Here is a 12,419-nt window from a genome sequence, read left to right as displayed (position 1 = left end):
ATGGATTAGGTTGATTAATTTATTTTTCAAATAAAATTGTACTTTTACCAAAATTAGAAGTGTTATTTATTTGAACGCGACCCCCGTGAGTGCATTTATTTATTTATATATATATATATATATATTACATAAAAAACCGAGACATTTAAATATGCCACGAAAATATATGTATTACATGATTCGTATGTATAATTATAATTAATGTTAATTTATTAATATTTTTTAAACTTCATTTTTGGAAACGATTTATTTAAGACCTTTGGTACTAATCAAGTGTAAATACATCAGCAACTTGATAAGTTTTAAAAGAAATTTCATCATTTTGATTTTATTCCTTTTTTTCAAACATAAGACATTAAACCAAATAATTACAATTTGAAGAGGTACGAATTAACGATATTTAAAATATTAAATTGATATTACTTAATCTGTTTTTGAATAGATATGACATTAAATAAAGATAGTTAAAATACATAGCAAATCATACACATATCCTTGAAAATTTAAATAGCATTATTATTTTAAATGGACTAAATTTAAACAGCAAAATATAATTTATCCCCACTTCCCTGTACGTTGCTGTAATTGTGCTGCACTGTAGTTCTGTATGGAAATCTAAAGTTGCAACCCTGGTTTCTATCATTTGGCAGCACTTTTCCCGCGCAATTCGCACGCGTCGCTATAACAAGAGATCGGGAGCACAAAAAAGAAAAAACAGATTCCAAGAGAACTCCAATCACAAAAGACGCACAAACAACATGGACAATCCCAGTTCAGCTCCACCAAATACGCCCAACGACGCCGCCGCCGAGCGCCGCGAGATGCGAGTGGCAATGACGTCGCTGGATGGGTGACTTCGAGTCGTTCGAGAATGAAGATTAGATTTTGGGGGATCAGACGGTGCGGAACGAAACGGAGGAGGATGGCGAGGAGCTGTTTGGGGATAACATGGAGAACGACTACCGGCCCATGCCGGAGCTAGACCACTATGATCCGGCGATGCTGGAGGACAATGACGACTTCTCGGAAATATCGAAGGGCGGGCTCCTTTTTGACAGCAGCAGCAGTCTGAGGAGGTGCTGTTGGATCCTGTTAGGAGGCATTCTCGTAGTTGACTGGCTCACCGATTTTAACCTTCACTTCGGCGCCAGCATTGAGAACCGTCAATTCTGAGATGATAAGCACGCGCCTGAAATAGAAGTTTGGTTCAGTTCTAGCGCTTGGAAAAACTCTACTAGGTTGCAACTTACTTGCCAGCGCCGTCCTTGCCCACCATGGAAGTCACATACTTGTCCAACTGCACAATGGTGAACTCGTCCAGCTGGCCCTTTTGCTGCATCTCGTTCAGCTGGCTGGCCAGCATGGCGTGGCTGTTAAAGTACTTGCCGTCAGAGATCATGATGCGAAAGAGCTCAGAGTCCTCGTTGCTGTTGATTTTCTTGATCGCTAGAATCTGGAGCACCGGCTTGGAGACGTCCTCGCCATGCATGATGCGCTGTGACCCCGGAATATACATATTTTGAAATCAAATTTTTTCATTTATGAATGTCATACTTACATCAATGACTCCTGAGGACAACGACGCGTAGACCATCTTGTTATTTAATTAAAACAGTTCAATTTCACAAGCAAATATAATTTCATAGAAATGCAGTTCGTCGGCTGGTCGCTAAATGATGCCAAAAGAGGCGGGAAGGGCTTGTAGGTTTTGAACCATTGGTTCGTGGCTCAAATGGAACTGGTTCCTTTCGGGGTTGCCGGCAGTGCAGTGATTCGTCGGTTGCACGTACACGACAATATTAGGATAATTTTAACCCGTTATGAATTTCTATGTTTAGTGTATTAAAAATATACAACATTTCTACTATCACAAACCATATTTTTAACTTCAATCAAATCAGAAGTTGTTTTATTTCACGAAATTCATATATATTAAATATCAAGTTGATATTGTTCAATTTGTGTTTAACTTGTGTTGCAATTACGAAATGAATTGATATTAAAAAAAAAAAACAATTAATATATATGGCAAATCATACACATATCTAAAAAAAAAAAAACAAATAAATTTATATATGAAATTGCCTAATTTTAGAGTGCAAGTTATCCTTTATCCCCACACCACTGTACCTTGCTGCAGTTTTACAGTACTGCAGTAGTTCTATATGAGAGAATATTCGGGAGGGGCAGCTTGTTCGTTTCGAATCAGTGGTGAGTGGTTTGGATGGAACTGGTTCCAGTTGGGACTGCATGTTAGGCAATACAGTGATTCGTCGCTCAAACGTATCCCACAATATCACTATAATTTTGATTCGATATGGATATGTATGATTAATGTATTTTTCAAATAAAATGTTACTATTACCAAAATCAGAAATGTTATTTATTTGCCTCGACGCGACTCTCGTGCGTGCATATATTTATATATATATAACATAAAAAACAAGGCCATTTAAATATACCACAAAAATGCATGTATTACATAATTCGTATGTATAATTATAATTAAAGTTAATTTATTACTTATTATTTAAACATATTTTTTTTGAAACGATTTATTTAAGCCCTTTGGTACGAATCAAGAGTAAATACATTAGCAACTTGAACAGTTTTAAAAGAAATTTCAGAATTTAGATTTTATTCCCTTTTTTCAAACTTAAGGAATTAACGCAGATATTCAATTCTAGGAGGTACGTATTAACGATGATTATATATTTCAAATATTAAATTAAAATTATTTTTATTTGATATTTTTATTATGTTATCTGTGCTTTTGAATAGATATGACATAAAGAAAGATAGTTAATATACATAGCAAATCATGCAGATATCATTGATAATTTAAATAGGACTCTTATTTTAAATGGAGTGCATTTAAACACCAAAATATAATTTATTACCACTTCACTGGTCGTTGCTGTAGTTGTGCAGCCCTGTAGTTCTGTATGGAAATCTAAAGTTGCAACCCTGGTTTCTATCATTTGGCAGCACTTTTCCCGCGCAATTCGCACGCGTCGCTATAACAAGAGATCGGGAGCACAAAAAAGTAAAAACAGATTCCAAGAGAACTCCAAGCACAACAGACGCACAAACAACATGGACAATCCCAGTTCACCTCCACCAAATACGCCCAGCGACGCCGCCGTTGAGCGCCGCGAGATGCGAGCGGCCATGACGTCGCCGGTGGGTGACTTTGAGCCGTTCGAGAACGAGGATGAGATCTTGGGGGATCAGACGGTGCGGGACGAAGCGGAGGAGGAGGATGGCGAGGAATTGTTTGGGGACAACATGGAGAACGACTACCGGCCCATGCCGGAGCTAGATCACTATGATCCGGCAATGCTGGACGACGAGGATGACTTCTCGGAAATGTCGCAGGGCGACCGTTTTGCCGCTGAGTCGGAGATGCGCCGCCGCGACCGAGCGGCTGGAATTCATCGAGATGATCGTGATCTTGGCTTCGGGCAGTCGGACGACGAGGACGATGTTGGACCTCGAGCCAAGCGACGTGCCGGCGAAAAGGCTGCCGTGGGTGAGGTGGAGGACACCGAGATGGTTGAGTCCATCGAAAATTTGGAGGACACGAAAGGCCACTCGACCAAAGAGTGGGTGAGCATGCTGGGACCGCGCACTGAGATCGCTAATCGCTTCCAGTCCTTCCTGCGCACCTTCGTGGACGATCGGGGCGCGTACACTTATCGCGATCGGATTCGTCGGATGTGTGAGCAGAATAAGTCGTCGTTTGTCGTCTCCTACACGGATCTAGCCAACAAGGAGCACGTGCTGGCCTACTTCCTGCCAGAAGCTCCGTTTCAAATGCTCGAGATCTTCGACAAGGTGGCCAAGGACATGGTTCTGTCTATCTTTCCCACCTACGAGCGTGTGACTACCGAGATCCATGTGAGAATATCCGAGCTGCCTCTGATCGAGGAGCTGCGCACGTTCCGGAAGCTGCATCTGAACCAGTTGGTGCGCACCTTGGGCGTGGTGACCGCCACCACTGGCGTCCTGCCGCAGTTGTCTGTGATCAAGTACGACTGCGTCAAGTGCGGCTATGTGCTCGGTCCCTTTGTCCAGTCGCAGAACACGGAGATCAAGCCGGGCTCCTGTCCCGAGTGCCAGAGCACTGGACCCTTTTCCATCAACATGGAGCAGACACTGTATCGCAACTACCAAAAGATCACGCTGCAGGAGTCGCCGGGCCGGATTCCCGCCGGCCGCATTCCTCGCAGTAAGGACGTCATTCTGCTGGCCGATCTGTGCGATCAGTGCAAGCCCGGCGATGAGCTGGAGGTCACCGGCATCTATACCAACAACTACGATGGCTCTTTGAACACGGATCAGGGATTCCCGGTGTTTGCCACCGTAATTATTGCTAACCATGTGGTTGTCAAGGACTCAAAGCAAGTGGTTCAGTCGTTAACGGACGAGGACATTGCCACAATCCAGAAGCTGAGCAAGGATCCTCGCATTGCTGAGCGCGTGGTTGCCTCCATGGCTCCATCCATTTACGGACACGACTACATTAAAAGGGCTCTTGCCCTGGCTCTCTTCGGTGGTGAGTCTAAGAATCCCGGCGAGAAGCACAAGGTCAGGGGCGACATCAATTTGCTGATTTGCGGAGACCCCGGAACGGCCAAGTCGCAGTTCCTCAAGTATACGGAAAAGGTTGCACCACGGGCCGTCTTTACAACGGGCCAAGGAGCCAGTGCCGTGGGTCTTACCGCCTACGTTCGACGGAACCCCGTCTCGCGGGAGTGGACCTTAGAGGCGGGTGCTCTCGTCCTTGCCGATCAGGGAGTCTGCCTGATCGATGAGTTCGACAAGATGAACGACCAAGACCGTACCTCTATTCACGAGGCCATGGAGCAGCAGTCCATCTCGATTTCAAAAGCTGGCATCGTTACCTCCTTGCAGGCGCGCTGCACCGTCATAGCCGCCGCAAATCCCATCGGCGGACGCTACGATCCTTCGATGACGTTCTCGGAGAACGTGAATCTCTCGGAGCCTATTCTCTCCCGTTTCGACATCCTGTGCGTGGTCAAGGACGAGTTCGATCCGATGCAGGACCAGCAGTTGGCGAAGTTCGTGGTCCATTCACATATGAAACACCACCCAAGCGAGGAGGAGCAGCCGGAACTGGAGGAGCCGCAGCTGAAGGCCGTGGATGACATCCCGCAGGATTTGCTTCGTCAATACATTGTATACGCCAAGGAGAACATACGGCCCAAGCTAACGGTTAGTTCGATTCAGTCCCAAGATTCTAAGGATTATATTCATTGCTTACCTCTTTTCGCCGTATAGAACATAGACGAGGACAAGATCGCCAAGATGTACGCCCAGCTGCGCCAGGAGTCGTACGCCACTGGATCGCTGCCCATTACGGTGCGTCACATCGAGAGCGTCATCCGCATGTCCGAGGCCCACGCTCGAATGCATCTGCGCGAGAATGTCCTTGAGGCGGACGTCAGCATGGCCATCCGCATGATGTTGGAGAGCTTCATCGAGGCGCAGAAATTCAGCGTGATGAAGAAGATGCGCAACACATTCCAGAAGTACCTTTCCTTCCAGAAGGACCACTCCGAGCTACTCTTCTTCATTCTGCGCCAGCTGACGCTCGACCAGCTTGCCTACATTCGTTGCAAGGACGGACCCGGAGCCACGCATGTGGAAATTATGGAGCGCGACCTGATCGAGCGGGCCAAGCAGCTCGATATTAGCAACCTGAAGCCGTTCTATGACTCTGATCTGTTCCGCACCAACGGTTTTTCCTACGATCCGAAGCGCCGTATCATCCTCCAGATCGTCGTCGATGGAAACACCGCTTAAGGTTGCGCCCGATATTCTCATAGCGTCTGTTATTCCATCATCTCATTTAGTTGTAGAAAGGTTCGAATCCAAATTTTGGTACCCCACATATTCAGTAACATTTTTTATTACTTTTGTATTTATATTTAATAAATTTATTATATGTTCAGTAAAATATATTATTTATATTTGTCTAATTTAATTTTAATACCTTTAAATGGTAGTTTCATTTAATTCAGAAAATTGTAACGCTATAAAGGAGTAGTTTCCGACCCTGTATATTCTTGATCAGCATCACAAGCCAAATCGATCCAGACATCTTAAGCATAAACATTATTTTCAAATTTTATAAGAGTTTGAAAGCTTCCCTAGACTCCAACCCATCTTTCAACTTCAGCGTATGTTCAAATATTTCTTCTATTAAATGTTCAATAATTGGAATTAGAATTAAATAAATACACTTTGTTTCATAACAACATTTTTATTAACCGTAAGCAAGTCCCCGCGGCCTTAGATCAATCATCGTCCTTAATGCCCATTGCCTTGTCATAGTCTTCCTCGCTGATCTTGTTCTTCTTTAGTCGTTTGAAAAGCCGAATGTCACTGGCCAGCTCATCGAGGTCCTCCTGGCTAAACTGTTGCTTCTTTCGTTTTCCTGGTCCCGTGCCTCCGGCCTCTGCTTCCGCCTCCTTCTTACGCTTCTTCTTGGCCTTGCGCAGCTCTTTTTTTGACTTGGCGTCTAGCTTGGCCTTCTTAGTCTGATCCCAGGACTCGGTGCGCTTTTGGTGCTTTTTCAGGCCCGGCCAGCTCCCCGTTTCTTCGTACATTTGTTGCTTTTTTTGACGCACTTGCTCCTTTTGGACATTTTTGTAGGTCAGCTTGTTTACATCCACCTCGAAGGTGGGTGCTATGTAGCCATCGCCCTTGTAGTTTTTGAACTCTGGCATGCGGGGTAATTGCAGGAGACCATAGGCAGTGGCCATTTTGCCCAGATCGAGATCCTTTAGGCGAAGAATAGCGCTGCATTCATGTTTGGTGTAGGCTCTCACATGGGAAACGAAGGCGCGCATTCCTTTGTCGTAGATACCCTTGTCTGCCACTTGCAAACGATGTAGTTTCTGTAGCACAGCCGGAAGTTCCAGCACTTGAGTTGCCTCTTCGTCTGTCTCCTGGATCAGCTCATTCAGTTCTACCTTTTGGTTGATCCTTAGGAAGTGCACATAGGAATCTTCGCTGGGCAGTAAAAACACCAAGGCGTTGCCCTCATTTCCTTGCCGAGCGGTGCGTCCCACACGGTGCACGAAGCTGGAGGCAGTGGAGGGCGGATCCCATTGCACCACCCATTCGATTTCTGGTACATCCAAGCCGCGCGCCAGGACATCCGTACAGAGGAGCACAGCCTCCGGTTCGCTGCGGAACTTCTCCACCACATTTGCCCGCTTGTTCTTCATCTTACCGTGGATACCCAGCACCGTGCGTTTGGGCAGAAACGGAGGCAGAGCCTCAGCCCAGTACTCCACGCAGGCGCAGGTGGGAAAGAACACCATCACCTTGCCGGTTCGAGTGGCGGGGGAGCTGAGGAACTCCAGCAGTGCCAGGAATTTTTGCTCTGGTTCGACAATTTTGTAGAAGTTCTGCAGACGAGCGGGAGTGTTAACAGACGCTTTCTCTTTCACTGAAACCAGCACAGGATTTCGTAATCCTGCTCTTATTAAGTCTGTAACCTCCGTAGTTTGGGTGGCGGAGAACAGGCCAGTTCTTCTTTGCCTTGGGAGGTAGCCGAGAATGTTATTTACACTGGTCTTAAATCCCATGTCCAGCAGCCGATCGGCTTCGTCGAGTACCAAGAATTCCAGACTCTTGACACGCGCCGCCAGATTCAGATCGTCTCCTTTCCGCTGAAAGAGGTCCTCGAGTCGGCCGGGGGTACACACTAGTATGCATGGCGTCTCCTTTTTGAGCGTAGCGATATCTTCCTCGATGCTGTTTCCGCCTACAATCAACTGTTGATTCAGGTGCTCAAGATCCTCGTGCTCAAGGAATTTAGCCAGCACCTCGGATATCTGGCGAGCCAGTTCCCTGGTGGGCGAGATGATGAGTGCTCCGATCTCCTTGGATCCCCAGGCGGTCTCCTTATGGCGCCGTTGCAGGATTTCCAGCAAGGGTACAAGAAAAGCCAGCGTTTTCCCGCTGCCCGTAACAGCCTCAGCGGAGACATCTTTTCGCGCCAGAAGCAGAGGTATGGCGGCCGTTTGGACGGGAGTCATCTGCTGGAAGCCGAAGCTCTGTACCACCTGCAGCACAGCATCAGAGAGCGGCGGTTTGTCCAGGGAATTCCAGGTTTTTCGCGACATGTTGACGGTTTTGTCAACAAAACAAACATGTGCGCGATGGTGTGACCAGAGAATGAAAAGTAGATAGCGCAACAGTTGTTTTTCTATTTAAGACCATATCATTTGAAGAGCTCAATTTATCGAATTATTTTAATTTAACAGTTCATACACTGTACAGCGTATAACTTGTTTATATAACTTATAACTTATTTATTATGTGCATTTAGCACATTTCCCAAAATGAATTTTCTTATCTTCAGAGTTGCCAGAGCAGCCCAGTGTTACCACACTTGGTTTTGGGGTTTAGTTATCGAATAGTATTCGATCACCTCTTGGCGCCATTTATCTATCGAACTTAAATGCATTTCATAAATAAATATTAATAACGAATAAACCCAGCCTTGACACTTGCGCCTGCATCTCGACCATCTGTCGCCGCTTTCACTCGCATTTCTATTGTAGCCACACACCCACGATTGCAACGAGCACGACGCACAGGCAAAAAACGTGCCACACACGCCGCTGCTTGTATGGATTCCAAATCACCAGAAAAAAGCGTGTGCCAGCTGTCGCCATGCGCTGCATTTCCAAAATATATTGATGCCAGCGAATAACAAGAACAAATATAAAAAAAATCGGAAGTAAAAAGCATTCGCCTTTTTTTCTAGTGACGAAAGGGCGAGGTGTTTAGGACCGGACCAACAGGCTAAACGACCCATCGACCGCCTTGGCAGACGCGCGTCAGACGAACCTGAGCCGAGTCCCGCAAGGAAACAAGAGGCAAGGGCAGAGGAAAAAGTTGGGACCGCGTGTGGCCAAAAGTTAATGAAGCGTTTAAAAATTAACTTGTGGCCAAGTAAAGGTAGAAAAGGAGAGAACGCAGAACAGTTATGGCGACAAGGTGGTTTCGCTCGAAGAATGTTTACTTGCCTTACAAATAAGTTATTAAGCTACATGCTGAACAAATAAACAATTAATTGTGCTTATAAATTCTCTGATTTCTCAGTTAATTAAGTAATTTATTATACCAAAACTTATCCTAATCATTGGATTTACGATAGCGAACCCCAAACTAGGTACACAATTTAATCCTTAAGTGTTTCTCGACCCCTAAGGAGCCACTTAAAGGATTCTTTCCAGGATCGTTGCATTGGCATTGATCTATTTTCCTCATAAATATGTATTAAATTAGAGCAGACCCTTTCATATTTAATTTCTTTTGTACCCAAAGGAATAATCAATTCAAGAACGCCTTCGAAATCTGACTGGCCCATGGACATGTCATTGCCGTCCGAGTTCTTTGTGTGTTTTTATTTTTTTCTTGTTTACCCAACCCTTGAAGAGATTGATTATTGTTTATATTTGTGCCGCTCTCCTGGCATCTATATCTGTACCTATATCTCCATACGAATCGAACGAATGCAGTGCAAACACAGTCAAAGCCTGCCAGGATTGTGGTGAACGCCAACGCATCCCCGTTTTTCTCTTTTTTGAATTGGGGCAATTAAAGTTGTTCGCTCGACTCACTCCGCTGTAAAGGATGCCCGGCTATGCCTGGACACGTGATAGAGTCCTGCATCCCCGAGGCAATTAACCCCTTCTGACGCCGCTGCTCCAGCGAGGGCGTTAAGTCAGACACGAGTTTCTGGTCAATTTATCAAACGGTTCCACGGATTCTTGGAAATCGAAGTAGAGTGATCATTGGATTTGAGTTTTATAAATCAAATTTTTCATCTGGGAATTTGTCCTGGCGTCGGTTTGATCCTCTGTAATTATGCTAATTATGACTCTACCTCTGGGAGTTAATTTAAGGAGCTCACAGTCCTTTGTTCTGGTCCGAAAAAAGCATTATAGTAATTATTTGAGCTCTGGCTCTGGTTTTTCACACATTTTGCTCTAGTTTCCATTAAGCGAAACGCCTCTTCCTGCATCCAAATGGCAAACTCTGAATGATCATTGATCATCCTGGTAATTTGCTGGGAATTTCCCTTGATTCTCCGCTACCTGGTTTGAGCCTTCCTAGACTCCAGTGCCTGTGTGGTCGCTCAACAAGTGACACATGCGGTTAAAAATATCAATTTTCCTTTAAATGCAATTGTCACCTCAGAGAAACAAAATTCGAACTGTCAGCGGTTTTCCAAACCCAATCCAAAATTTGATTTTCAAATTAGAATGGACTCCAAAATAACTGCTAGGGACTCCAGACAGTAGTAGCCACTTATCTGATGTCCAATTTTTCAATTTCATTGGCTCTGATGTTTGAGAAATTGGCCCCAGGTCGATATCAGTTACGATTTACATTTCACTTGTACACTACACAATGCTACAAGGTAAAACATATCAATTACCCTCGATCGGGGATAGGGATTCGTCTGTTGACAGTCAACTACTGCCACTGAGATCATGTTGCTTGTTATGCAGGAAGATCCTTCCTAGAAAGTCATTTCTCACACTGACCGTTTTGGGATTTGTTTGCATTTAATTTCGATTTCTTTTGTCTGGGATGGACGGCGGCCACTTGACTCTCGTCCTTACAGCAGACAGGAGAAAAAAGGTGAGAAGTGCCAATGGCACCTATGGGAAAAGAGGAATTATCATAAACTGACCTCCGCAGAATTGAAAAGACGCATAAAAGGGAAAGAAGAAAGAATAAGAGGCCATCCAGTCCTTGAAACCGTTTGAAAGTTTCGCTTTTTTTTGCTTCCTCCTCGGTTGTTACCCTAATTTCGGCATCGTTCTCGGCTTCGGATTGAGCCCGTCTTCATCCAGACTCTCGGGGCTGCCTGGATCATCGGCAGCTTATCTCATCTCTCTAGCCGGCGCACGCGTGTCATCCTGGGCAGCAATCAAAGTGATATGAAAATTGCGTTTGGGTTCAACAGGTTCGCAGTTTTCGATTGCTGATTGTTGCGGCTCTTTGCACAGAGAGAAACTACCAGTTTTCTTAGCAAATTCATGCTTAAAATAATTTAAATAATTACAAGAATTAGTGATCTGTTTTTACAAATATTTTTTTTTCAGATTTTTGCCCTTTTAAGTTAAGAGTGTATAAGTTTATGACATGTTTAGATTGCTTAGCGTTTTCACAAATATAACCATAATTTCAATTTAAAACACAATATATTAAAAAAACAAAACAGATTTTTAAATATGTAATCCCTTTTTTTCTCTCAGTGACCCCTTGCTGTTCTGTTAATTTTGTTTGCCTAAAGGTTAAACGTGCAAATTTCACCCAAAGGCAGTCGTCAGTCGCAGTCGCCAGTCGATGGGCTCCAGGGACTCAACTCGACTCGGATTTCGGTGGTAATCGGTCTGACTTCTGACTGGCCATCCATCCTGCTTCTGCTCCTGCGCCTGCTCCTGCGCCTGCTCCTGCTCCTGATCCCACTCCATTTGCCCATCTTTATCTCGGATTCGCGTACGGTACGCGAATTTCGTTGTTTCGCCTAATTAAATGTAATTTGGTACTTCCTTTTCAGCCGAAATAATGCATATAAATAGTATCTTTAGTTTACATTTTATACCCCGCACCCGCACCCGCACCCGCACCGCTACGCCCCTCTCCTCATTATTATAAATTTTCGTTTTCTTTCAGCGATCGGCGAGTGGCCTCCGATCGGTTCCCCTTCCAAAGGTCAGCAGTGGCCGTGTCCCTCTGGCCCCGGGGTTGAATCCGTGAATTCAAAGGAATTCGCTGGCACTCTCTTCTGTTTTATTTTTTATTCTCCGCGGCTAACAACAAAATCTTGAGTGCAACAATATGGCAATTGTTGTATTATCGCTATGAAAACTTGTTAATTGTTTCGCGCTCGAGTGGCCGCGGATCGGCGGGTCTCTCAATGGGTTTCGAGACGGAGGTTGGGTTGGGTTTAAGGGAAACACTTTCCTGGGTTCCATTCATGAAGTGCATCTAGAACAAATCGTGACCGGAATGCCGACGATTCCGAGGGGTTCCGAGGAGTTCTTGCAATTGCCGTCTTTGCCGCCTGCCGCCGCAAATTAGATGCTCAATTACGCTACGAGAATTCCTTGGTAATTTCTTATCCATTCAGAGCTTCAGAACTCTACTTCACACCGAGAAAAAGTGGTTTCATTGAAGAAGAGTAACGTGGTATTTATTTAGTAGAAACTATAAAATAGAGTTTGGATTAATTTAAACCAAGGTATTGCAGAGAGAAGAAGAAAGTAGAATGCTTAAAAATTTAACACAACTCGTATATTAATCCAAAATTTGCTTTACTTTTAAAGATAGTTTTAGTTTCTGAAGTTCTTTTTCTA

General features: G+C 44.6%; 3 protein-coding genes across 3 annotated transcripts; 1 reads left to right on the top strand and 2 right to left on the bottom strand.

Moving 5' to 3' along the window:
* Nucleotides 1-399: 399 nt before the first annotated feature.
* Nucleotides 400-1,740, bottom strand: LOC110186476 (replication protein A 70 kDa DNA-binding subunit-like). Its single transcript, XM_020955663.2, has 3 exons — nucleotides 1,559-1,740; nucleotides 1,251-1,495; nucleotides 400-1,189 (listed from the first exon to the last, which is right to left on the bottom strand). Exons 1-3 carry the CDS (start codon nucleotides 1,592-1,594, stop codon nucleotides 1,093-1,095), a joined length of 378 nt encoding a protein of 125 aa, XP_020811322.2. The 5' UTR covers nucleotides 1,595-1,740; the 3' UTR covers nucleotides 400-1,092.
* A 10-nt stretch (nucleotides 1,741-1,750) lies between these two features.
* On the top strand, nucleotides 1,751-5,983 carry Mcm2 (DNA replication licensing factor Mcm2). The gene is made up of 2 exons (XM_020955523.2): nucleotides 1,751-5,238; nucleotides 5,305-5,983. The coding sequence occupies exons 1-2, from the start codon at nucleotides 3,097-3,099 to the stop codon at nucleotides 5,827-5,829; spliced, it is 2,667 nt and encodes an 888-aa protein (XP_020811182.2). The 5' UTR covers nucleotides 1,751-3,096; the 3' UTR covers nucleotides 5,830-5,983.
* Nucleotides 5,984-6,269: 286 nt separating this feature from the next.
* Nucleotides 6,270-8,226, bottom strand: LOC110186534 (putative ATP-dependent RNA helicase DDX55 homolog). The gene has a single exon (XM_020955735.2). The coding sequence runs from the start codon at nucleotides 8,160-8,162 to the stop codon at nucleotides 6,324-6,326; it is 1,839 nt and encodes a 612-aa protein (XP_020811394.2). The 5' UTR covers nucleotides 8,163-8,226; the 3' UTR covers nucleotides 6,270-6,323.
* Between the last annotated feature and the right edge of the window lie 4,193 nt (nucleotides 8,227-12,419).

Source organism: Drosophila serrata, unplaced genomic scaffold, assembly GCF_035046125.1.
Source record: "Drosophila serrata isolate PLE 108 unplaced genomic scaffold, ASM3504612v1 contig_382, whole genome shotgun sequence".
Lineage (NCBI taxonomy): Eukaryota > Metazoa > Arthropoda > Insecta > Diptera > Drosophilidae > Drosophila > Drosophila serrata.
The sequence above is the reverse complement of the archived record's forward strand: the minus strand, read 5'-3'. Positions and strand labels throughout refer to the sequence as shown.